We start from the raw sequence: 23,778 nt of genomic DNA on the forward strand, positions 1-23,778 counted from the left end.
CAGCTGAGCGGTAGTTTCAAAGGAGCGCCCGGGACTGGTTATTTCCCTAATTTAGCTTTCGTTAAGAATTAGCTTAGGTGTCATCTGACGCACAACATCCCTACGAAATCTGGAGAAACCCCATTTTTTTTAACCTGTTTCTGCAAATACGCACACCGCTGAACTACAACAAAGAGGAAAAGACTTGAGATTTTTTTATGAAATCGCAATGAAAACAGCAGTACTGATTCTGCCAAAACTGAGGGAGATGCATCAAGAAATAAACAGCTAAATGATTACACTGTCACATTTGTAACATTGTTTTTATTCTTCCATTTAGTCACCTAACAATCGTGGGGCTTATTTCCAAGATAAGAATTAGGTGCTATAGGAGTATAATTTTTTTACCTTTCATGTGTGTGTGATTAAGAGCTTGTGTGTACATCGCATTCTCCATAAGTGGGTCATGTAGGGAGAGTTGTGACGCTGCAGCAATAGTGTAGACTGAACTCACAGTCGTCTCATAACCACAGCGAAGCTTCGGGTGGCTCGGGGCTCTAACCCAATTGGGACATGCAAGGTGTGCTGCAATGGGAACTTTGTTATAGTTGTACACTAAGTCATCTCAGTGTAGGTAGGGGCTGGGGCTTGGACGTGGGGAATTCTGCCTTTTTTTTTCTGGGAAGGGTCAGAGTTTTGCTGCATGGGTATTTGGTTTATGCCCCTGACCCCAAATAAACAGATGTACTGTTCTTTCCTTAGGAGTAGGCAAAGGAGTATCTTACGTATTTCATAAGGATGGCTTTTCTGAGGTTTCCCCTTTTTCTCTTTTTCCTTTTTTCCCATTTTCCTTTTTTTTGGTGAGAGCAGAGAAACTGACAGTTTCTGTGGCATATTAAAGCTCTTTCTTCTAAGGAACTATTTTTAAAGTTGCTTTCTCTTTAAAATGTGACAGCTCGTCTATTTATTTCATCTTGATTACCTTGCTAGGCCTATTGAGTCAAGTAATGTGGCAAGACTAGTGCAATGTCTGCGTTGCTTCGCTTGACTGATTGTACTCAAGATCAGATGTATGGAAAATACCCGTTTTTATTTTGGGAGGTTTTTTAATTGCTAATAGCTTAATACCATTTCTTCCATTAATATATAATTTTCTTTCTGTCCTTCCACTTGAAAATATTGCCTTGACTTTCATAAAACCAAAACCAGTGAAGTCTCTGAATAAATAGATAAAAAACAATTTGTAAGAACTAACCTTACAAATGGAATTAGGTGTATTTCAGAGTTGTATTAATTCTCGATCCATGTGAAGCTGACATAGACCCAAGCCAAGTAAAAGATGTAGATGTTTAGTTCTTTTCAGAGGTATAAAACCTGGTTTTAAGTGCCTAGGCTTTTTCTATTGTAGTGGTAGAAGAGGAGTTCCCGAATTACTGAGGTTTGAACAAAGAACCACATAGATTTAGATGTTGAGAAGGACTAAGTGTAGGGAAATGGTTGGGCACCTGCTTCTCTTTGAGAGTTTAGGTTCCCGAGCTGGAACTGAAAATTGATTCTGTCTGCTTCGGTGCCAGAACCTGCTCCTGAGGTAAGTGTTGGCTGGAATTTTTTGAAAGAACTGAGAGGATTTTCTGCCCTTCTTGAAATCTTGCAGAAAAATGAACTGCTGGAATTGCTTCTTAGCCTTATGGTACCACAGAACTTAGGGTGCTTCCCAAGGAATTTGAAGGTATTCAGTGTGGTGTTCGCAACAAGAAGCTCTGGTATTTCTCGTGTCGCAGAACAGTGCCCTTCATCATGGAGCTGCCGGTTGGTACAGAACCATGTAGCATACCTTCCTTTGTGTGGCTGAACCTTGGGTCCCTGTGCTGGCCCACTGCTCAGAAGAAGAGCAAACAGGAAGAAACATTGTATTTCCTCATCTACTGGTTAGAATGCTCAAACCCTGAAAAGATTTCAGGAAATTTTTGGGGATTTTTTTTTTCCCCATCCATGGACAAATGCCTTGACACCTTTTTGGATGGCAGATTTTGATTTAGGCACCTTTATCATTTTAGATAGTTTAGTTAAATCCTGTTTTAAGTGCCTGCATCCTCTTCTGGTCCTCTTTCTGCAGCAAATTTCTGTGGAGATGGGATCTGTGCCCTAGTGGGGCATACTTTTAAAGTCTTTATGGTCCTGCACAGGGGTAAGAATTTCTGTACATGAATTTGTTGGCTGGGTCTGGGTGCAAAAGTGCATTATGGGAAACCTTATTTAGGAAGAAACTCGTTCAGTGAAAGGGTAGGGGTTTTTTTCTTCTTTGGAACAAGTACCAAAGCATAAATCTGTCGCCTTTTTAAGACTCAATCTTGAAAACCCATGGGCCCAGGAAACTTCTTCAGTTTGTGTAGAACCTGAGCCTTTGTTTTGCAGCATATTATGGCCCTGTAGATGAAAAGACTTTGCCAATACAGAAGAGGCCACACTGTTACGCAGAGTATGCAGTTGAAGGTCTGCTGGGCTGTGTCACTGCTGGTGGCAGTGTCTTTATGAAACTGCACCATCATGAACACCACAGAGACTTGTTGGTTTTGGCATCTGTCACCTGGAATCTGGGCAGCAGTGAGAGCAGCAGTGAAGAGATGGTGTCAACAGGCTCGTTCTGGAAGCCGGGAAGTAGTGGTGGCAGCCTCTGGGTCTCATGGTTGAAGAGGATAGACAGAAGGACGATGGAGGAGAGCCTCACTCATAGAGACAGTGAGGAATTTGGAGAGAGGATAGGATAGAGAAAGTACATGCATGAATCATAAGTAGGAATTTGTGGCGGAGTGGTGGTCAGGTGGGTGATGAAAGCAGGAAGTGGAGAAAACGAACGCCAGTTCTTCCAGTAGCTGGTGGTGAACTGGCACTTCAAGCTGGTTGGGTCCCACCCGATCAGAGGCTAATATGTATGATAATACAATCCTCAAAAGCACAGGCAGAAACAGCATCTTGACTTTTCCCAGAGAACTGGACAGCGAGTGCTAGTTTCTTATGTGTGCGTTGCCCAAGGAGAGAGGCAATTTATTTCTGCCAACCCTTAATCCCTCCTGCCTCCTCCAAAAAAAAAATCTCTGAATTGCTGATACAATCTTTGCTATAAATTGACGAGTAGCATGGCTTTGTGTGAATGATGGGAGTGTGCTGTAGTTATAACCTGGAGAGATGAAATGAGCGGGTGAGGAGGTAATGAACATAATACAGGTACAGGCACACAAGAAGTTGGAGAAGCAGCAACAGAAGAGAAGAAACTAAACACTGAAGACAACACAGAAAAGGTGACAAGATTAATAGGAAAGACATTTGTAATAGACTGGCTAGGTGTATACTGAATAGATGGAAGTAAACCAATTTGGGTATGATAATTCCTGCTTAAATGACTATATGAAACCTTGTTATTCTGTCCTTGTTTCTGTGGCCTGGCAGAAGTTGATTGCCATCAGTCAAGCTGTATCTTGTATCTGAGGCTGAGAAACGCTTTTCTTCTGCTCTTGATTCTGAAGAAAAGCATCTGTGTGACGACCTGTTCCGGTTAATAGTGGGTGCTTCTGACAGAAATGCTTGACAGAATAATTGTGAGGTGATTTATGTCCAGCTGGACACCACAATGATTTGTTAACGCAGCTGTCTAAAATGTAGGGGCCTTCCAACTGAACATCACACAAATATGGGACCCCTTGGAAAATTATTTGACTGCCGTCGCTTTTCCTCCAGTTCAGTTTCTGGCTATATTTCTCCCTCAACTTGTAAAACTACATTTTCTCATGTATAAATTAGGTGGTTAGCTGCGAAGAGTTGAGAAAAGTTGAGCTAGAAAAATGGTGAAGTCTAGAAAATACTTGCTACGGGTTATGGTTGTGGGTTTGTGTTTTGGAATAGTTGTTAATTTTTTCTTTTCTATAGCAGTATCCCCCATGAAGACTTACTTAATGTAAATGTTAGTTGACGTAATTCAGAAAGGTTATGATTCTTATGGAAACCTTGGGCAGAATCTTAATGTCTTCTCTAGGTCTGTTGTGAAAGTATCACAAGAATGGGGAGATTTCTGCCTGTCACTGTGAAAAATGTTTGGAGGAAGGAGAATGGCATCTTCCACTTGTACAGAAACATGAGCAGAAATGTGTAGCAACATTCTGTTGCCTCTTGCTGGTTTTGCACTTAGGAAGTGCAAGTTGGACTAAGTGCAAGGGAGTAGTACAAGTTTATGTTGATCACATTTTAACCAGCTAGGTTTGCCTGATCCTAATTATAATGCACATATGTAAGCAGCAAAATTTAGATTGCAGTTTCAGATTTTAGTAAGTATTTTAACTTTGTGGTCTTCTTTGGTTCTTTTGTTAAGAAGATTGCAATCTTAAGTTATTATGCATTGAAGAAATGTTGACATTCTGTTCAAAGAAATTTGGTAGAATATGACATTTGGTAATTTTTGAGAACTGGTGATATTCTTTAACACAAAAGCAAATAGGTACTTTGTCTTGGGGCAGGAGTTTTTGAAATATTCGCACATCTGGGGTTTGAAAACATATGGTGTTATTTTCTGGAAGCAGTTTACACTGATGATTTCAATTCCTGAAGTGACATAAGAGTAACTTCCTCCTGACTACCCGAGTATGAACACAGGGGACATCGAAAGCAGTGTGCATTTCAGATTATTAGCTGTCTACCTTTAACTTACCTTATCGAGCTTTATTGATTTGACAACGCTGTATTCCCCACCATCCAAAAAGGCTTGAGTGTGAACTTGTCTAGGCTTTGTCTTAATTTTTTTTTTTCTTTGTAAGATTGTAAGGAAATCATATTTTCATAGCCCTTTATCAGCTGCTTCTGTGTTTGTGGAGCTGTGGGGTTTTGAGAAATGGGCCTGGAGTGTTGGAGCTCGTGCTCCTCTTACTCAGACCCTGGGTGTTTGGTGTTCTAGAGAGTAGTATTTCTGGAATCCCTAAAAGAGGTACCCTGAGTGAAATCTGGTCCATCTTAAAGTCAAGAGGTGTTACCTGTTAACTTCCACGTGCCCAAAATTTCTGCTTTTCAGTGCACAGGCAGAGGCAACCTTCATAGCGTAATACAAGTTAAATAACCTTTCTTCTTTACTTTCTACAGACACTGTGACTGATGAGAGTTAAAGGCCATGGATGAAGATGGGCTTGAATTGCAGCCACATGAGCCAAATGCATTTTTTGATCCAACAGGTCTGTCAGGAGATAACATGTAGATAAGAGTGTTCACATTAGATGTTATTGACTGTCGTTGATTTTTGTCTTTGCTTGAAAGTGCTATGCTGCATCTATGCTTTTGTATAGAGTAGTCGCTTTCGATTTTCAGTTGTTTTTATTACTCAGAGCAATATGAATGAGCTACTGTTCTGTCAAGTAATAGTTGTTTGGATATTGGGGGAGTGTCTAAAAATTGGTAACCGTTTCCAAGAGAGAAAATGTTGTTCATCTTAGTTATGTTAGCACCTACTGAGGACTTGCTTTATCAGCTCCCCATATACCTGCCTATCTTAATTGCTTATAGGCTATTATGTCTGTTTTACTAAATTGCAGCATAGTGTAAAAGTTGAAGTAAAATAGAAATAATTTCAATTATTAACCACTTCATCTGAGTTAGTTTTACAACTTAACTGCTATTTTAATTATATTTTTCAGGAGCTGATGCAGGACATATGGATGGAGATCAGATTGTTGTGGAAGTACAGGAAACAGTATTTGTTTCAGATGTAGTCGACTCAGATATAACCGTGCATAATTTTGTTCCTGATGATCCAGATTCTGTAGTAATCCAAGATGTCATTGAGGATGTTGTTATCGAGGATGTTCAGTGCCCAGATATCATGGAGGAGCCAGACGTATCTGAAACTGTCATTATTCCTGAACAAGTGCTGGACACAGACGTAGCCGAAGAGGTTTCTTTGGCTCATTGCACTGTTCCAGATGATGTTTTAGCTTCTGACATAACAGCAGAAGCAATGTCTATACCAGAACATGTACTGACAAGTGAGTCAATGCATGTACCTGAAGTTGGACATGTAGAACATGTAGTTCATGATAATGTTGAAGAAGCAGATATTGTCACTGATACTCTGGGAACAGATGTTGTTTCTGAAGAAGTCTTGGTGGCAGACTGTGCATCGGAGGCAGTGATCGATGCCAATGGAATCCCTGTGGAACATCAAGACGAGAAGGGCAACTGTGAAGATTACCTTATGATTTCCTGTAAGTGTCTGGGTAAAGCCATTGAAATTCTTATGATATGGGCTTGGGTGGTGCTTGAAATACCTGAGGGAGGGCTTACGACAGTACCAAAACCAGATTTTCTGTATTATTTAATGAAATGCAGATCTCACAAATGTACTCAAATGGGAGACACGTACCAGCTAAAAATTCTGGTGACGCTAGTGGAGAAATACTGGCAAATGCATGTGTGATTATGAATTATTTCTGTAGCATTTTATAGCATATGAACAAAAGAGTAAGAATTCCAGTAAACTAAATGCCATATACTTAGTAAGAACTGAAAGAAAATAAACGTGACATTGTTTGAAGACACCTGTATGTGCAGGTTACTAAGATTACTGCCAAGACATTAAGAAAACAAAAAAATTATTTCATGGAAAAGGGAAAGTAAAAAGTCATGTTTTTTGGAAGTCCAAGTGACAATTTGTTATCCTTGTCTTGTTTTTTGCTAAGCCCCCACCCCCTCCACCCCATTTATAGTTAGATACAGGCAACAATATGGTTTTCTTTGCTGTTAGGATGTGTTTTCTTCTCTTGGTTAAGCAAAAGACGGAGGTATGCTGCTAACAAAAAGAGTAACTATTGCTGCTCATAGCTGAGAAGCAACCACGAATATCTTAATCTCCCTTAGGAACAGTGGCACAATCCATTTGAATCATATTTCAAAAGACTTAAAAGTAGAGAGTGGAGAAAAACAGAGCATGTCATCAATCCTTTTTCTGCTGAGGATATCCATTTGTGCGAACTAGAGCTTACTCTAAGTGTGTTACTTATTATAATGCTTACTTAGTGCAGCACCTAGGAACATCAGAGTGTCACTGCTGAACATTTGTTTGTCGTAGAAATAGAAAAGCTTTGTTAGGCTCGTTTGTTTAATTGCCATTTCAGGCACTTCAATTTTGTCTAGCATTAAATGACTCCATTGATGAGGCATACTTCATGCTCTGCTTCAGTTACCTTTTTTCTTTTCTTTTTTTTCCTTTTTTTTCCTTTTTTTTTTTCCTTTGGACACTTTTTTGAAATGTATAATAACTTGTTTTAATTTTATATTCTGTACTTACGGATTTTAATGTTGCTTCTCCTTACCTAGGATCACTGCATTTCTTAATTTATCATCTCTTGAGTTCCTTGAGTAACCTTGTGCAGCCATGTTTTGAGTTTATATGAGGTACAGTTAATTCTCTATTATCTGGGAAAACAATGAAATGGGATAATGGATATGGATAACACAAAATATTGTAAAATTAAGCTGCAAGATCATACTGAGGTGAAATAGATCAGGGATGCTGCTCTCTGAAATAGTATTTATCCAAACTAATAAATGCACTCTGTACATTATGGTACAGATACAACTTTCTGATTCTGGACTTGAGTTAGGTCGGATGAAAGCAGCTCAAATGCTTCTGCACCTGCAGCATAGTTAGGCAACAAAGTGGATAATCCACCTATGGATAATTGAGGCCTGACTGTGTAAAGACTGGTGGTGATCCTTACCTGTTTCTTATCCCTGACTGTGGCTCTTTAAGATGCTGTTGCTCCTGTCTCTCTGCTCACCCTTCCCCTGCAGGTTGTCATCCTGCAGCATGGGCAGCAGAGTGAGGTCTCCGGGGCTGCTGTCGTAGGAACACTTTGCAAACTGTGTCTGTGTAAATTCAAGTGAGAGGGGTGGGTAGATACTGGTCCCATTCAACCATTGCCGGTGGCTGAATGAGGACGGAATGTCTTGGTTGATGTCATATTGCATGATCCCTAAAACACCCACCAAGCTAGGAAGTCTTCTTAGATGTACCAGTCATCAACAGGTGGCAACTGGCAGAAAGCACAGGAATTTAATTGTTCAGTTGTGCTGGGATATTCTCCATTTTCAGTCATGTATTTCTGCAGTTTCATATTCTATTTAATATTAAACGCCTCTTGATAGTCTTGCAATGTACTTTGTTTAGATTCAGAACCTTAAATAAGCCAGCATTTAAAACAATCGTCATGCTACAAAACAGGCATCCTTTCTATTTGTGTTTAAAATGTTAAGTATGTTCTACGGTTCATTTTAAAGGGAAGTTCCCTATTACCACCTACTGTGTTTAAAGCCTGCATAACAAGTTCTTCTGGTTGTGAAGTCAGAGTCTAGTGCTTTTTCGTCAAGTAAAGACTATCTTGCCAAATAGTCTCTTCATTGTATGGAAAACATTATTTGAATTAATTCCCCCCCCCCTTTTTTTTTATTGCATCAGCAGTGTATGTGTTTATTGATCTGTTGACTATCTCAGTTCTTCAGTTGAACTTAGTATTAGGTGGTTTTTGAAAGGTAGTAACAGCAGCGTAGTTTTTGATTTTTTCATCCTAACCTGTAAATTCGTGCTTGATTTCTGGCAAACCTCCCTGAACTGCTGGGGCAGATGTTGGAATGTAATTTTGTCTGCCATTACAGTAGCCAAATGTAGCTGCTTCCCAGATCTGGGAGCTAGACTGTGTTCTTCAGGATGCTTTTGCTTGTCTTCTTTTATCTAGTCACTTGCAAAGCAGGGGATGACACTTTGTGTTCTTCCTGTTGTAGGTTTCTCAGTCTGTATTCTTCAATGGAAGTTATTGGCAAAATCTTTTGTTATCTTATTCCTATCTTGTGGCTCTCTTTAAGTGTTTCCATTTTTGTTCCTAATGGACTGAGTCTAGATAGATTTTCTTAAGATAATTTTCTTAGCTTTATCCTCAAAATACCTGTTTTGAAATGACTAATCTATGTGTACTTTTTTTAATGTTGTGTTTCTACCTTCTTTCTTGGTTTCAGACTGGTTTGTCTTTTCAAAGAGTACAGTCTCTGTGGGTTTCATTTTGTGACTTTATTTCAATAAACTCAATATTTTAGTATTTCTTTTCCCATTTGGATTTAATTTAGCTTCTGCATTCATATGCCTTTGTTTTTTTCATTTCCAAGGTAATGTTTCTTGGCACAGCTTATATTATCACTTACCTTTTGATTTACTCACCTTTTTTCTTGGATACTTGTCTTTGCCCTCAAGCTTAATTTTTGGTCCATGGTGCATTTGAGGCACTTACGGCAGAGCAGAATCAGATATTCATTCAACAAAGAATGCAAACTGCCACTAGTTAGTAGCTTGAAAAGGATTCAAGGAGGTTTGGTAAATCAGTTTTTCTTTCACATATGCCATGACAAGCCAGTTCATGAGTTTGGTCAGGAAAGGATAAATTGTGTTCTGGCTCACACTGGTACTAATTATTTGGTAGCAAATTTTAAGGCTTGGAAAATCGTTTCTCCGTAAGTGAAACAGTAATGGTGAGATTAGCTAGCATTTGTCAAAACAACAAAAAAAAAACCCAGCATTTACTAACCAAGGAAAGTACTGCCTTACACCTGGCCATAAAATGGAAATTAAGATTTTTGCTTGTCTGATTTTATTCGATCTGGCAAAGTAAGACACATGCTCTGGCATGAACTCGTTCCGTAAGACGAAAAGTTGTACTCTGATATACTTGTATTTAATTGCAGTAAAAATGGTGAGGCACAAAGGAGGTTTGACAAGGGGAGTCTGGAGAGAGGGAAGGGTAGCCTCGCAAAGTTTAAGCTGCAGTTTTAGGAAGTTATATGATGTTTGCAAATTCAGGGGCTATGTTATGTCCATCCATATCCTTACTTTGCTCTGAGTTAGACATGTCTTTTGTTTGTTGTGTCTGAATTAACACTTTTCATTACAGCAGTCAGAACCCAGGGTACTCTAAGAGAGAGAATAATGATTGCATCTTTTCACAGGTCTTGGTGAAACCTATCTTTTCTCATCCTTGTTGGATGTTTCAGTTGAAAGCAATGGATCTGATCAACAAAGCCATAAAGTTCATGCCTTCATTAGGGCCATCCAGTAGACTTCTAGTCAAGAAAACAAAATGTTTTTATTTGCTTTTTTAGCATAAATAAGCACCTTCTTCTTTTTCCCTGGAAGTTCTTAAAGATGCAGGAAATCATAGTTTTCTTTCTGTGAGGTAGAATTACTTGCTGCTGTGCTTCTGCCTGACCACTGGAATGGCACCAACAGTTGTTGCAGCTGAGGCTGCTCAGGAGGTCACCGTGAGAGGTGAGGGAGATGAGAGTTCCCTTCGGCTGAGCGATGCCTCAGAGCTTAGTCTGATTTCTGTGCTGGGGAGAGCAGGATGAGAAGGACAAGTGTTAGATACCAGTTTGGAGCTCAGGAAGTTCTTCTCTGCTAGATTGCTGCCCTGAGGGGAGCTTCAGACGCATAGGGTATACTGTTGCTCGTGTGTAATGGCAATGGCATTAAAATCAAAATAGAACATTTCTATTTTCTCACAGGTTAGGAAACCTGCTTTGCCATTTAAGAAATAACTGGACGGTAAAAATAACTTCTTCAGTGGACTAGGAATTCTCTGCTATCAAGTGAAGTACAAGTAAAATGTTTCTATCGCAGATAACTGAACAAAGTCTGTCTGGGGAATACAGCATGCTTTTAATCTATTTTAGAGAAAACAGAATAGTTAGCAGTGGCCTTTTTCATTAAGAATGGTTAAATAGGGTTGTTTATTTTGTAAGCAGGCAAGTATCCCATGATACGCATTTCTTTAGCAACGAAGAGAATTATTTGGGAACATAAAGGCTGACAAAACAGATGATTCTCGTCTAATTGCTCCATAGACAGATTTTAAGATCGTTGAACTGGTGTAGAGACAAACTTCTGCTTGGAATGTTTCTAAGAATTGTTTTGGTGTGTTATTTAGCAATGAGCGGTGTGTACTTGAAAAAGGTAGAAGGTTTCTTAGTCCTTAAGTGAATTTTATCTTTTACAATCCTTTTATTTTCCTCATTAATCCCATATAGAGGAGAAATGGTAGGAAAGAATAAATGTAAAAGCTTATGGAAACCATTAAAAAAATAAAGACAGTTACAGATATTTGCATTTTTCTAGTTAGGAGTAAAAGACTGCAAGGCTACAAAATCTGATCCATTAAATATTAAATACAAAAACCTAAAAACAACTTATTGGGCAAAGTGTATGTGTCATGGTTAAACAAAAGATGTACCATTTAAGCAAATGCAGTATGCAGGATCTCGGGCTAGCATTTATGCTCCTATGTGGGGAAACAGGCCTCAGCTGGGTTTTAAATACTGTTTTTATTATCAATGCACAGGAGCTCGTTTCTGTCCCAAAAATGCCATTGGACATATTGTAATAGGAGGGTAAAGATGTAGGAGATAATTATTGGTTGGACATTATAGTTTATGACATTATATGATTTTTTTAATTAGATGGAATATTTTCTAGGAGACAAACGCTGTCATCATGATAGAACACGTATTAAACAAACACTGTTGTTAATGTTGCCTGCATCTTTTATTTCTTTGCTTTACTCTCTATTCCTTTTTTTTATCTGTTGGTCTCTTTTTGTTGATTTCCTTGTAAAGTAAATGATAACTAGACCGGCTTTAAATATGGCATGTCTTTCATGTTGTGTGACACCTTTCTCATCTGTTTGTGCTTTTAATGAAAATTCAGGCGTTATCTTTGTATGGAAGCAATTATTGCAACATTGGAGAAGTGCATACATTTTTTTAGTTGTTTCTTGCAGCTCATGGTATGAGCAGGCTCCTCTAATCAGTGAGGTCTGAAGAACGTCAGCAAACTAACCATAGAATGCATTCTTGCAATTTACTTTCCGTAAAATAATGTTGTGTCTAATACTTCTTCTCTCTTTTTTTTTAACTTGGAGAATTAGTGTGAATCCACTTGTTTACTGAAGTAAAGCTACCAGCTAGTAGAGGGGGGGAAAAAAAAAATCATACATTTAAAGTTTTTAGTGTTCAGTTAATATCTAATTAAATGGAGGCACAAGGTATGACAGCACTGGAATATGCTAGTCTGATTTTTCTTCTAGCATGTGACTTGTGATTAGTTTAGTAACTGCTAGTAGAGGAAAAAAAAAATCATACATTTAAAGTTTTTAGTGTTCAGTTAATATCTAATTAAATGGAGGCACAAGGTATGACAGCACTGGAATATGCTAGTCTGATTTTTCTTCTAGCATGTGACTTGTGATTAGTTTAGTAACTGCCCAGCATCTCTACTTGAAAGGAAGTGGCCTCTTAAAAGCTTAACTAATACTTTTAAGTACTTTTGGGGTGGGTTTTTTCTGTAATTTCAAAGAGGAACAATGTGAGAGAAGATCAGTCATGCACGGTATTTGTGGGATCGCTTGATGGGCTGTGAATTTGAATGAAAAATTCAAACATCATCAGAGTTCCAACTTCAGACATTGATCGGTCAAGTAGTTACGAATATCATTTTTTCTTGATTGTGAGACTGAGATACATGGAGAATGCAGAAACATAGGGAAAGTGTTAAACAGAAATCAAATTTCATAAATGCTGCCGGAGCATCAATGAATCGGTATAGATAAATGCTTGTGTAGCCATAGGACAAAATAACATGGAAATGGTGCTTTGTGTGATAGATACCCATTCTCTTTTGCCTTGTTTGTCTCTTCTTCTGATTTTTATCTTTTTTCCTACCTTTTTCTTTCCATCCTACTTTTCTTCCTGTTACCTGTTTGCTACTATACTGCAACTGCTATTACTTCTCAAGCCCTTCAGGGACTTCACTTTTTCAAGTATTACCACCTGTCGAGTGAAATTTTTTCCTTTTGGATGAGAAAAGTTGGCCTAATACTCCTACACAACAATTTCCTTACAGTTTAATGGTGCTGTTAAAAAAATATTTAAACCAGTTGTTACATTTTGAAAACCCTGTTGAATATAGAGGGAAATCGTGGATAAACAAACTCTAAATTATACAATGATTTTTTAAAATCATGTTGTTTAAAAGATGACTTTGAACCTTGAAGAACTTATTTCAAAGAGTAAATGGAGCATATTTTTAAGATCTAGAATTCTTCTGTTGTGTGAATGTTATCAGTGGATACTTCCATATATGTATGGAAGTAAAAAAACTCTGTTTTGGTTAAAAGAAACCAGCCTGTTTCACATGGCGCACGTAGGTTTGTTTTATCTTTGATTGCTTCAGCCATAATTTTCCTTCCTTGAGTATGTTCCAGCATCAGTTGAGCTTGGTGGCAGACTTCCCCTTTGGCTTCAGCAGTGTAAAATCAGTCTACGCTGATTTGAAAGCCTTCCAAGTACATGTGCGTGACACTGGAAACAGCCAAGTTAAAGGAGAACAACTACATAAATCTAGCGTAGGAACGAAAGCGAGTTTTCTTTTTGTCAGAGTTCCAGTGACGTTTGGTGTTTCATGCATATGCCAAAGAATTTATGAAAGTCTGCTCAATAACAGTATGCGTACTGTGGAGCTACGTTGTTAACATGATTCAAAAGAACATCTTACTGTTTTTACTTTTAAAATGCTTTGGGGTTTCAGTTACAAGATGTTATGTTGTCCCGTGGCACAAAATCATTTTTTAAACATCATGCTGCTTGAAACATTCTGTATGGTGGCCATTGATCATGAACTTGCCATAAGAGTATGTAATGTTTTTTCTGCTGCTCTTTTGGTGAGGAGAGAGATAGACTAATTTATTTTAGTGCTTCATAATTTAAAGTTATATATGAGACAGAACACGTGCTAGTTTATCTAATTTAAAGGCTAATTTATTGACTTTTTGGCAGGAAAATAATAGTAATAATGTTTTGAGCTTTTTTTTTTTTTTGTAAGTAGATCTTAAAGTAAATTGAAGAGTTGCAGTTACTGAGTACTAAAGCTATGATTTAGTTATGAGGGTAGTTTAAAGAGTGCCAGTGAAATCAGCATACTTTATTAAGTATTTTGTATGTGCTAGGCATGGTAGTTAAAAATTGTACAACATTTATGGGATGGTTCTTACACTTCCTTTAGTATAAATTTCATGTCTTGTTGTCATGAATTGAAGTTACGCATGGCTCTGAGGGAGCTATGTCAGCCTCCAGAAGTGACTTTATCGACAATACAGTCACAAATTACAAAAGCATGCCATCATGTTAAGAATTCTTAAATAATCTCAACACTCGAGAAACTTCTGAGGCTTCTGAAATCAGGAGATTCTCTGAAGGTCTTGAGATGCTGGGTTTGATTTTTGTGAATGCATATTTAGTATTTATTCCTTGAAAACCCACACTTGGTAAAGTAAGATGGTGTGAGTGTGTGTGTGCCTACGTAGAGTATGTCTTAAAAATCAGAAATGTGTTCCTCATAAAGCTGGCTGTTAGCCACGTTTATGTGGGAGGCTTAGGCAAGTTACAGCAATTCAAACTGAAGCGTGGTGTCGGTGCACTTCTGAAAGGAAGAGAGCAAAATTTGAGGCGATAGTAAGGAGAGTATATAGGGCTACAGCATAAAATCCAGTGCAAGTCCCTTTCAGTAAGGGCATCATGAACAGTCAGTTTAATAGGTTCACCAGTGCTGTAGCGTCAGGGCAGCACTTTGACACTGTGCTCAATCCCTCAGCTGTTGCGTGGATGAGAAAAGTGGAGGGGTTTCTTCCTGTAGTTTTTATTTAGGTTTCCTCTCTAGTCAGCTGAAGAAGCATCAATAACACCGCTTTGTAAGGAACCAGGTCTGACTGGCTTGCATTAGGGACAGGGTTGAGCAACAGATAATGCTTTTGAAAAAACGGTTGATAGCTTATTAGTTGTGAAGGAGAAAGCAATTAAAACTGAGAATAAGTGAAATTATGCCACAGAGTAAGTACTAACGTGCAGTTTCTTCCTACCATCATCTTGCTGCAGATCACTGTTTCCCTATTAGCATTGCCTGGTGTAGTGCTCATGCATCTAGACATACTACTGCAACACTCTTACACTTCCCCCTTAACTAGAAGACGTGGCTTGAATGTATTTCTGTGTTTGTTGTCATTGTTTTCAAGGATATGAAAAAAATATGTATGGGTAGGTTCTTTATCACAACGTAATTTTAAACTGCTTCCAAATTTGAGGAATAAAGTAATAAAGTCTTTCATATATGTCTGTCTGTATATGACTGGATAATTGTAATAACTTGTTTTTGTAGTGGATGATGCTGGTAAGATAGAACACGAAGGTTCTGCTGAAATTACCATGGAAGCAGAGTCAGAAAGTGGCTCTTGTAAAGTGGATGGCATTTGTCCGGAAGTCATCAAGGTCTATATATTCAAAGCAGATCCTGGAGAAGATGATTTAGGTAAAATACGCTCATTTTAGAATACTCCAGTCTGACATTTGAAATTTTGCATAATTAGAGACTGTGGTTTCTCTCAAGTCATCTGTGAAGAGCTGTGGGTCTAATGTTAAAGAGTGACAAACTTTCAGTTTTCTGCGGTTTAGCATAGAATTTGAACAAAGTGTATTTAAAATATTTTGCTCTGGTGTTCCTAATTAGGGGGCACAGTAGACATTGTGGAGAGCGAGCCAGAGAATGACCACGCAGTTGGATTACTTGATCAAAATAGCAGTATTCGTATTCCAAGGGAGAAAATGGTTTACATGACTGTAAATGATTCTCAGCACGAAGATGAAGACTTAAGTAAGTAGGTGGCTTTCATTTGGGAACAGGGATTTTCACTTTCAACAGTGCAGTGTTCCTATTAATTTTTTCTTGACTTCTTTTTCTCTTAGATGTTGCAGAAATAGCTGATGAGGTTTATATGGAAGTGATTGTAGGAGAGGAGGATGCAGCAGTGGCCCACGAACAGCAAATTGATGACACTGAAATTAAAACTTTCATGCCTATAGCTTGGGCAGCAGCTTATGGTAGGTAATACTCAAAGAATTCTTCCTGGTGATACCATGTATAGCAAATTGCTGAGGATTGTTTTTTGGAGGGTAGTGGAGTAGTTGTGCTTTTGTGTTTGTTTTTAAAGTTTTAGTTTAAGAATGGTTTCTTGGCATAATGAACCTTAAATTTAAAAAGAGAAGAAGAAAGAAACTGTAAGGCAGGCTTCTTATTCCTATTTTAACAGGCATTTTCCTTCATATTTTCATGATGTAGGAGGGGAGGTACACGAGCTTTCAACTGAAAAATTGCATCTGAAGTACATCTGTCCTTCACAGTTTTAGGACACAGTAAGAGCTGGCTTGGGAATAGAACTGAATATTTTTATTTGGGGGGAAAAAAAAAGCAGATGGGAATATGTAAGATTCAGTTTAACAGTGACAAGCAACACTGACCTCTAGCTTGATTTAAATGCTTTCTAGAAGGAACATATAAATATGTGATTTCACTAATGGAAATAACTAATCGATTAACAAAAAAGAAGCTGGAAGGAGACATCTTAAAATTGTAGCAGAACCTTGAGAATATTTCCAACATGCAGAACCATGTTTCTTGAACGTTGGTATCTGAGCACCAACTGGTGCTCAAACTGATTTCCAAAACTTACGGAAGCTGGTAGACCAAAATCTCATCTTAGAAATGTTTATGTATTGCCCTGTTCTCCTTCTAAATGTACTTTGAGTAAACGACACAGAAGATTAGCGGAGTAGAGGAGAAAACTTAGGTTATATGTCTGCCTAATGTGGATTGCGGTGATGGTGCCAGCAGACAAATGGCAGGGCAGTGCTGAGAATGTGATGGGGGCTGGAATCACGAACCTAAGTCAAGGAAGGGCAAGATTTCAGGGAGCAGCGTGTGTTAAAAGTTGCTTAGGAGATGGATGGTAGTGCACCCAGGGCCTCATCTTTAGCCATATGCTGGTGACCACAGTTTCAGTGAAGAGGAAAAGACAGAAGGCAGGTTGAGTGGGAATTAAAAATGAAATTAAGTGAACTTGAAACAACAGTTGTAGACTGAAGATTCAGTGATTTTGGAGGAGGAGAAAATTGAGCAGTGTATTAAGAACAGAGAGATGGAATTGAAAGGAGAATTTAAGAATGTGGGAAACAGTGGAGTCATTGCATTGTCAGCAGTAAGCAACCTAACATGCAAGGTGAGAGGTGGCGGGGAAGGGAAGAAATAATGACGTATGAAGGCATGATAAACGGCAGAGGTTTGTCACCTGCACTTCTCAGAACTCTTCTCCACTTAAAGAGGGTTTAAGAGCTGATAACAATGACATCTTAAAATGTTAAATTTGTTTTGTTGCTGTATTGTAGCAAAGCCCAGTCCCGCTGTGCTTTACATTCCAGAAAGTTTTTGCAATTTTATTCTAGTATTAGAAAATGTTTGGGGCCTGTTTTGTGTTGTACTCTAGAAGGACTCTTCATGCACCTGTTGCAAACTTTTTACGTGTAAGATGTGAAATGGGTTTTTGTTTTCAATGTTTGTCGCTTGTCACATTTGTTGTTCAACACTTGAGCTAGCATATAGATCAGAATCTTCAGGCTCCGCACATGCCTGTTCCTGGCTCTGAGTCTTCTTATATTAATCATGAATATTCGTTCTCGGCACTCTACAAAGGGAACAGCTATTGAGCATCTTGCGCTTTCTTCCACTTCAGTCTTCCTGTCTTATTTGTGTGCTTTGCTTTCACTAGGAACTGTTGCCTTCTATTGATTCAAGTAAATACTTAACCACAAAATTTATTATTAAAATTTACTTATGCTCTTGAATCGCCAGTGTTAAACTGATTGCCAATAAATACCTTCCCAAATATATAGATATATTTACTTGTAAATTTCATGTTTGTTTTACATCCAGTGATACCATTTGTGTATTAAACACGAAGCTCTAGGAGGCAAAGATTGTTTCCTTCTTTCTATTATACAATACTGAGCACGCTCTTTGTTCCCAGTAGAAAGAATTTGTAAGTGTTAAAGCATCAGGTGTGCAAATAGTAAGTAGTGTACTTTGTGTGCAAGTTTATGGGCTGTTCAGAAGGATTCTTTGATCGTTCCAGTTCTGAAACTTGGTGTGTGAGAAACTTGAGTCAGGTGAACTCAGATGTCCAGAAGTGAATGGGAGCTCACACATGAATGTATTTCAGGACTGAGAAGAAAATGGGGCACAGTAAATATTGTGACATGCTATTGTTTACTGATGTTAAATATTTTGGGCATAATTAGCAACGAAAGAAATGCAAAAAATACTGCATTTAAAGGAGAACTCTTTGTGAAATGGGAAACAATTAATTCCTGTAAATTGTGTACTCCTATAAAAGGAGTTTAACAAAGCCAATGCTTCCAGGTTCATAATACCAAACATAATTCGTAAGTTACATACAGAGAAGTTTTGAAGCTCATCCTGTACATTATTATGGTTTGATTAAATGTCCAGATAATAGTTTATAATTTCTTTTATTGTAGAGTTTGTTGCTCGAATAATCTGTAGAGTGATGACGGTAGGTAACTTTTTAACTTATCTTGTTAGGTAATAATAATGATGGCATTGAAAGTCGGAACGGCACTGCAAGTGCTCTTTTGCACATAGATGAGTCAGCTGGACTTGGGAGACTGGCTAAGCAAAAACCAAAGAAAAAAAGGAGACCTGAGTCCAGGCAGTATCAAACGGGTGAGTATCTGGTGGCTGGCGGTACTCTCATTCCTCTAGGCACTTACCCATAAACAGATGTACTGTGCTGGTAGGGTGTGCAATGTCTTGTAAAAAACAGTGATTATTTTGGGAATTATTTTGTTGACAACACTTCTACATCATAAATGAGTGCATATTTTATTTTAAAGTTTCTAAATACATAGCTGGTTTGGATTGTGGGGGTGTTTTAAAGGAAACCACCTCTGACGTAGAAAAAATCAGTATCGTAGCAAAAGGTTAAAAACCTATATACTTAACTTGCCACACCAATTTTAATGTTTAATGTAACTTTTTTAAAGATGATGTTAGGTAAACAGTGTTCTGTAATAGTACTTTTTAAAACCCCTTTTTGTTTTTATTGAAAATACACAGAACAATACATTTCATTTTATCAGCTCAATAAGTAACTGGAAAATCTGAACTTTATATGTTACAGTAGGTAGTGTAACTTCTATACCCTTTTTTGTTCTAATGTGAAATCAATTGCCTTGATGTTCACGCCGATGTTCTTACTTGCATCTGTAAGAACAGATGCACTGTTTTGGCATTATTTGGTTTCTGCTGTTACTGTGTTATGGTCTGATGATTTATTTGGTCTGATGAAGTTGAAAAAGCACATGACTGTTTTCTTTAGTAGTCTTACCTTAAATGATACTAAAAGTTTCTTTCCAAATTGTGACTTAACTGTAGGACTTCTGTTTGGTCTAGCACTGAATTAGTAAACCAGGCAAATTTTAATCTTAAGGTTTGCTTTTTCTGTTTCCAGCTACCTAGTCAGTCCTCCTTCCAAAACATTTTTGGAAAAGAGAGCTTTTTAGCATGCCCAGACAAATTCAGGGTAAACAAATCAGGCTGACGGATGAGTGCAAATAAGTTCCAAAGCTTTGAGGTGTCCGTATGTGAAATGTGTTCTCATTGATTCCGGCTTGATACCTCTTCAGATTGTAACTGTGACAGATGGCACAAGAAGGAGGTGTTAGTCTGGGGACGTGAGAATTGTAGTCAGCGGTAGGTGATTACGCTGCCAGATTAAACTTCATCTACAGATTCATGGAAAGTCAAAGAAAATCATGTGCTATTATGCTTACTATGTAATACTCAGTTTAACAAGTTGGCTGCTGTTCTTTGCACCAGCGTCGGTTTCTGCCTGTATTTAATGCGTGAACTCGGTCAGAATTCTTCAAAGTAGAATTACTTGGGGTGAAGAACAGCTAGGTGATGCTTTGGTTGTCTGCATCGAAAAACAGTATTTCCTTTCCCCTGATAATAATAATGAATGAAAGTAGTAACTCCCTCAATTTCTTCTACAAACCCAGTACAAGCTTGTTTATTATGTAGTATAGTATATGTGTCTGACTGATCTGACTTAACAATTCAGCTTATTGTTAAGGTCGAAATACGACATGTATCGAAGGGTAATATTGCTGTATAATATTGAGGAAGAGTTTTTTGTTGTTTTTCAGCAATAATCATTGGCCCCGATGGTCATCCGTTGACAGTCTACCCCTGCATGATTTGTGGAAAGAAATTTAAATCTAGAGGTTTCTTGAAAAGGCACATGAAAAACCACCCGGAGCACCTTCTTACTAAGAAAAAATACAGATGCACAGACTGTGATTACACTACGAATAAAAAAATAAGTTTACATAACCACTTGGAGAGTCATAAGCTGACCAACAAAACAGAAAAGCTTATTGAGTGCGATGAGTGTGGGAAAAGCTTCTCTCACGCAGGAACTTTATTTACTCACAAGATGGTGCACAGGGACAAAGGAGTTAATAAAACGCACAAGTGCAAATTCTGCGATTATGAGACAGCAGAACAAGGATTACTGAGTCATCACCTTTTAGCTGTCCACAGCAAGAACTTTCCTCACATTTGCGTGGAGTGTGGCAAAGGATTTCGCCATCCGTCAGAGCTCAAGAAGCACATGCGAATCCACACTGGTGAGAAACCGTACCAGTGCCAATATTGTGAATACCGATCTGCCGACTCTTCTAACTTGAAAACTCACGTAAAGACTAAACACAGTAAGGAAACGCCATTCAAGTGCGATATTTGTTTCCAGACTTTTTCAGATACCAAAGAGCTACAGCAGCATACGCTTATGCATCAAGAAAGTAAAACACATCAGTGTTTGCATTGTGACCATAAGAGCTCAAACTCGAGTGATCTGAAACGACACATAATTTCAGTCCACACAAAAGACTATCCTCATAAGTGTGATATGTGTGATAAAGGCTTTCATAGGCCTTCGGAACTGAAAAAACACGTGGCGGCTCACAAGGGTAAAAAGTTGCACCAATGCAGACATTGTGACTTTAAGATTGCAGATCCGTTCATTCTGAGTCGCCACATACTCTCAGTTCACACAAAGGATCTTCCGTTCAGGTGCAAGAGATGTAGAAAGGGCTTTAGGCAACAAAACGAGCTGAAAAAACACATGAAAACACACAGTGGCAGGAAAGTTTATCAATGTGAGTACTGTGAGTATAGCACTACAGACGCCTCAGGCTTCAAACGGCATGTTATTTCCATTCATACAAAAGACTACCCTCACCGTTGTGAGTATTGCAAGAAAGGTTTCCGAAGGCCTTCAGAGAAGAACCAGCACATTATGCGGCATCATAAAGATGTTGGGCTGCCTTAAAGTCTCTGTCACAGACTTACGGCTGGAATTATAAAGGAATTTTGCCTTTCAGGCAGTTAGCTTATTTTAAAGCCAATCACCTGCGATCACACACAAAAAAAACAACAAAAAAAACATACTGTGCATTTGATTTGTTGCTGTATAAAAATAGGATTATTGCTTCTAGTTGACTTTTATACCTTTTGTTCAATAGCGTGTTCTGAATTCTGTTCAGTTTGTTTAATAAATGAAGAAAAGATGGCAACAATAAAGTTGCATTTAATAAAGTAAACCCTGTCTCTTACTGAATTTTTCAACCGTAATAGTTTATTTAAGTATATTTATCTTACTGACCTCGTTGATACTCACAGTGTCCATGTTAATGCAGTTTTGTCGTGAGTTTTAAAAATATGACATTTCTCTTGCTAAAATTGTCAGAGGTGTGTATAAAATGGGGAATTGTGATGCTGAAGATAAAGTCACTAGGGCCCACCTGACTGTCTTGTTTTGACTATACAGACTTTGTGGCAGGTCAACTATTTTCCATTTGAGGAGTTACACATCTAACTTTATTGCGGAAAACTATTCTGCGTTTTAATTCAGGTTTCGGAGAGAAACATTTTTTAAAAAGTGGTTTGGGGCATTTGTTACCTTTCTTCGGCGAATTTAAAAGTATGCTCAAATAGTATGTTTATTGTTCTGTGCTGCTTTGTCTTTGAAAGGGTTTGCCTGTTACAAAATGAGTTGGGCGCTTTTCAATTTACTGCTGTCTTGATGTTGGAAACATAAAATACTGTTGTTCCATTTGCAGAGTTAATAGATCACAAGTGTCTGTACGTGCCGGTAAACGTACCTCAAACTTAATGCTTTTGTGTGTATTAGTATTTCTTTGAAAGAACGGTTTGTGGTTCAAGTCACATTTTTATTGTGAGTTGTTTTAGAATAAAATTTAAGACCAAGAGGTGCCTCGATTTTGCAAACGAGATACAGTGAGAGCTTCAGAGGGGGACGGAGCGGAGCAGATGCGTTCATAAGGAGTAGAGGTGTTTTAATGTAGATATCCTTAAGAAGAAAAGTAACTTACGATCGTAACAGGACTGTTTCTAAATCGAACGTTTTTCCTGAGCCATTAGCGGCTGTGTTAAGCTGCTGTTTATTAATTGTACAGCATCCAGAATTAACCCAGTTCTTTTAATCTGTTCATAAACAGCTGGGAGAACATGACAATTATTATATGCAGTTTTGCCACCTGAAGACTATTATAACATAGCGCCATATCATTTGCTAATTGCAGCATAAATATACCAAGCACGAAGTCACGTACCTTAACAATGACCGTGGAGCAAAAAAACCCAAACCGTTCAATTACGTGCCAGATTTTAGGCCCCGGCCCCGCCCCCCTTGCTGAAATTCCCGCCGAAGCGCTGGTTGAGGATGGATTGCAGAATTGGGACCCGGCTGCCTGCCAGCTTAGGATAGGTCTGTAACCAGCAATTCACTAATGGAGAAGGTTCAGAGCCTGGCCCGGTGTTGACTCTCGTTTCCAGGCAGGCAAACTTCCTGTTGAAATCGGACAGGAACTTCAGCGATGATTTCAGGTTCGGGGTGATAAAGGGACAAAGGTTTCCTTTCAGACGTGCATCTTCTAGGCCTTTCGTATTTTGTTTTGTTAGCGAGCCCTGCTCCTGCTGCTCAGCCCCTCTGTTTCACTGTAAGCCGAAATACTTGTGTTCAATTTCCAGGTCAGGAGAGTCGAATGCCATGTCGCTACCTTTATTGTATAATGTTTTTTTTCTTTTGATGCCTGCTTGACAGTGCCCCCAGACTTCTCTGACGTGCTCTTGTATAGTATTGCTACTAACGGGCCGTGAACCTTTAGTGTGTAATACCTAGATGTGCTGCACTGTGCCTTCGTTGAAATCCCCGGTGAAGTCAGTGGATTTCCTACATGGCCGTAGCTGTCTGTCTGTCGCCTACTGATTGCCAAATCAGATGCAGTAAAACCCGGTAGAGATTTTTCCATTCGCGTCTTGCAGAGTACCCTCCTGCGACTTCCCCCCCCCCCTTAACGTTCAAGCGTTTTCTAACTGGAAACCTGAAAAGTGTACAGAATCTGCATAAATTCCCATAGCATTGCCGAGGATTTTAGCCATTTTGAACTTTATTTTTTTAAATAAGCTGAAAGACAAAGAACACAATTTTACACATTTTTCCTTCTCTTACGTAGCCTGGAATCATACACACTTTTTTTTTTTTTAATAATTAAGGGTTTGGTCAAGTGGATTTTGTAAAATGTATTTGTCTGTATAAAGAGAAAATGAAATTATAGTTATTGTTAATGTACTGACATTAGTTACAGGTTAGTTTTAATTCTTAAATAATTTGCTTAGCAAATGCTATAAAATGGATGTTTCAGTTTAATGTTTAAAAAAGGTACAGATTTTTACAAGGACAT

At 38.4% G+C, this 23,778-nt stretch overlaps 1 protein-coding gene across 2 annotated transcripts; it reads left to right on the forward strand.

The window, feature by feature from the left end:
• Positions 1-5,108: 5,108 nt before the first annotated feature.
• Positions 5,109-23,580, forward strand: ZFX (zinc finger protein, X-linked). 2 transcript variants are annotated; one of them, XM_009276918.2, is made up of 7 exons: positions 5,109-5,192; positions 5,652-6,218; positions 15,260-15,409; positions 15,608-15,751; positions 15,844-15,978; positions 18,533-18,673; positions 20,158-23,580. In XM_009276918.2, the coding sequence occupies exons 1-7, from the start codon at positions 5,132-5,134 to the stop codon at positions 21,342-21,344; spliced, it is 2,385 nt and encodes a 794-aa protein (XP_009275193.1). In that variant the 5' UTR covers positions 5,109-5,131; the 3' UTR covers positions 21,345-23,580. The 2 variants fall into 2 exon arrangements, with proteins under 2 accessions (XP_009275193.1, XP_009275194.1); XM_009276919.2 differs by lacking the exons at positions 15,260-15,409; positions 15,608-15,751; positions 15,844-15,978.
• Positions 23,581-23,778: the final 198 nt, after the last annotated feature.

This window comes from Aptenodytes forsteri, unplaced genomic scaffold (assembly GCF_000699145.1).
Source record: "Aptenodytes forsteri isolate BGI_AS27 unplaced genomic scaffold, ASM69914v1 Scaffold273, whole genome shotgun sequence".
Lineage (NCBI taxonomy): Eukaryota > Metazoa > Chordata > Aves > Sphenisciformes > Spheniscidae > Aptenodytes > Aptenodytes forsteri.

What these genes read in the sequence shown, in the direction of transcription:
- ZFX (XM_009276918.2), top strand. Translation starts at nt 5,132, where the DNA reads ATGGATGAAGATGGGCTTGAATTGCAGCCACATGAGCCAAATGCATTT. An exon ending in TGCATTTTTTGATCCAACAG is followed by an intron (nt 5,193 to 5,651) that starts GTCTGTCAGGAG and finishes TATATTTTTCAG; the next exon opens with GAGCTGATGCAGGACATATG. An exon ending in GTCCAGGCAGTATCAAACGG is followed by an intron (nt 18,674 to 20,157) that starts GTGAGTATCTGG and finishes GTTGTTTTTCAG; the next exon opens with CAATAATCATTGGCCCCGAT.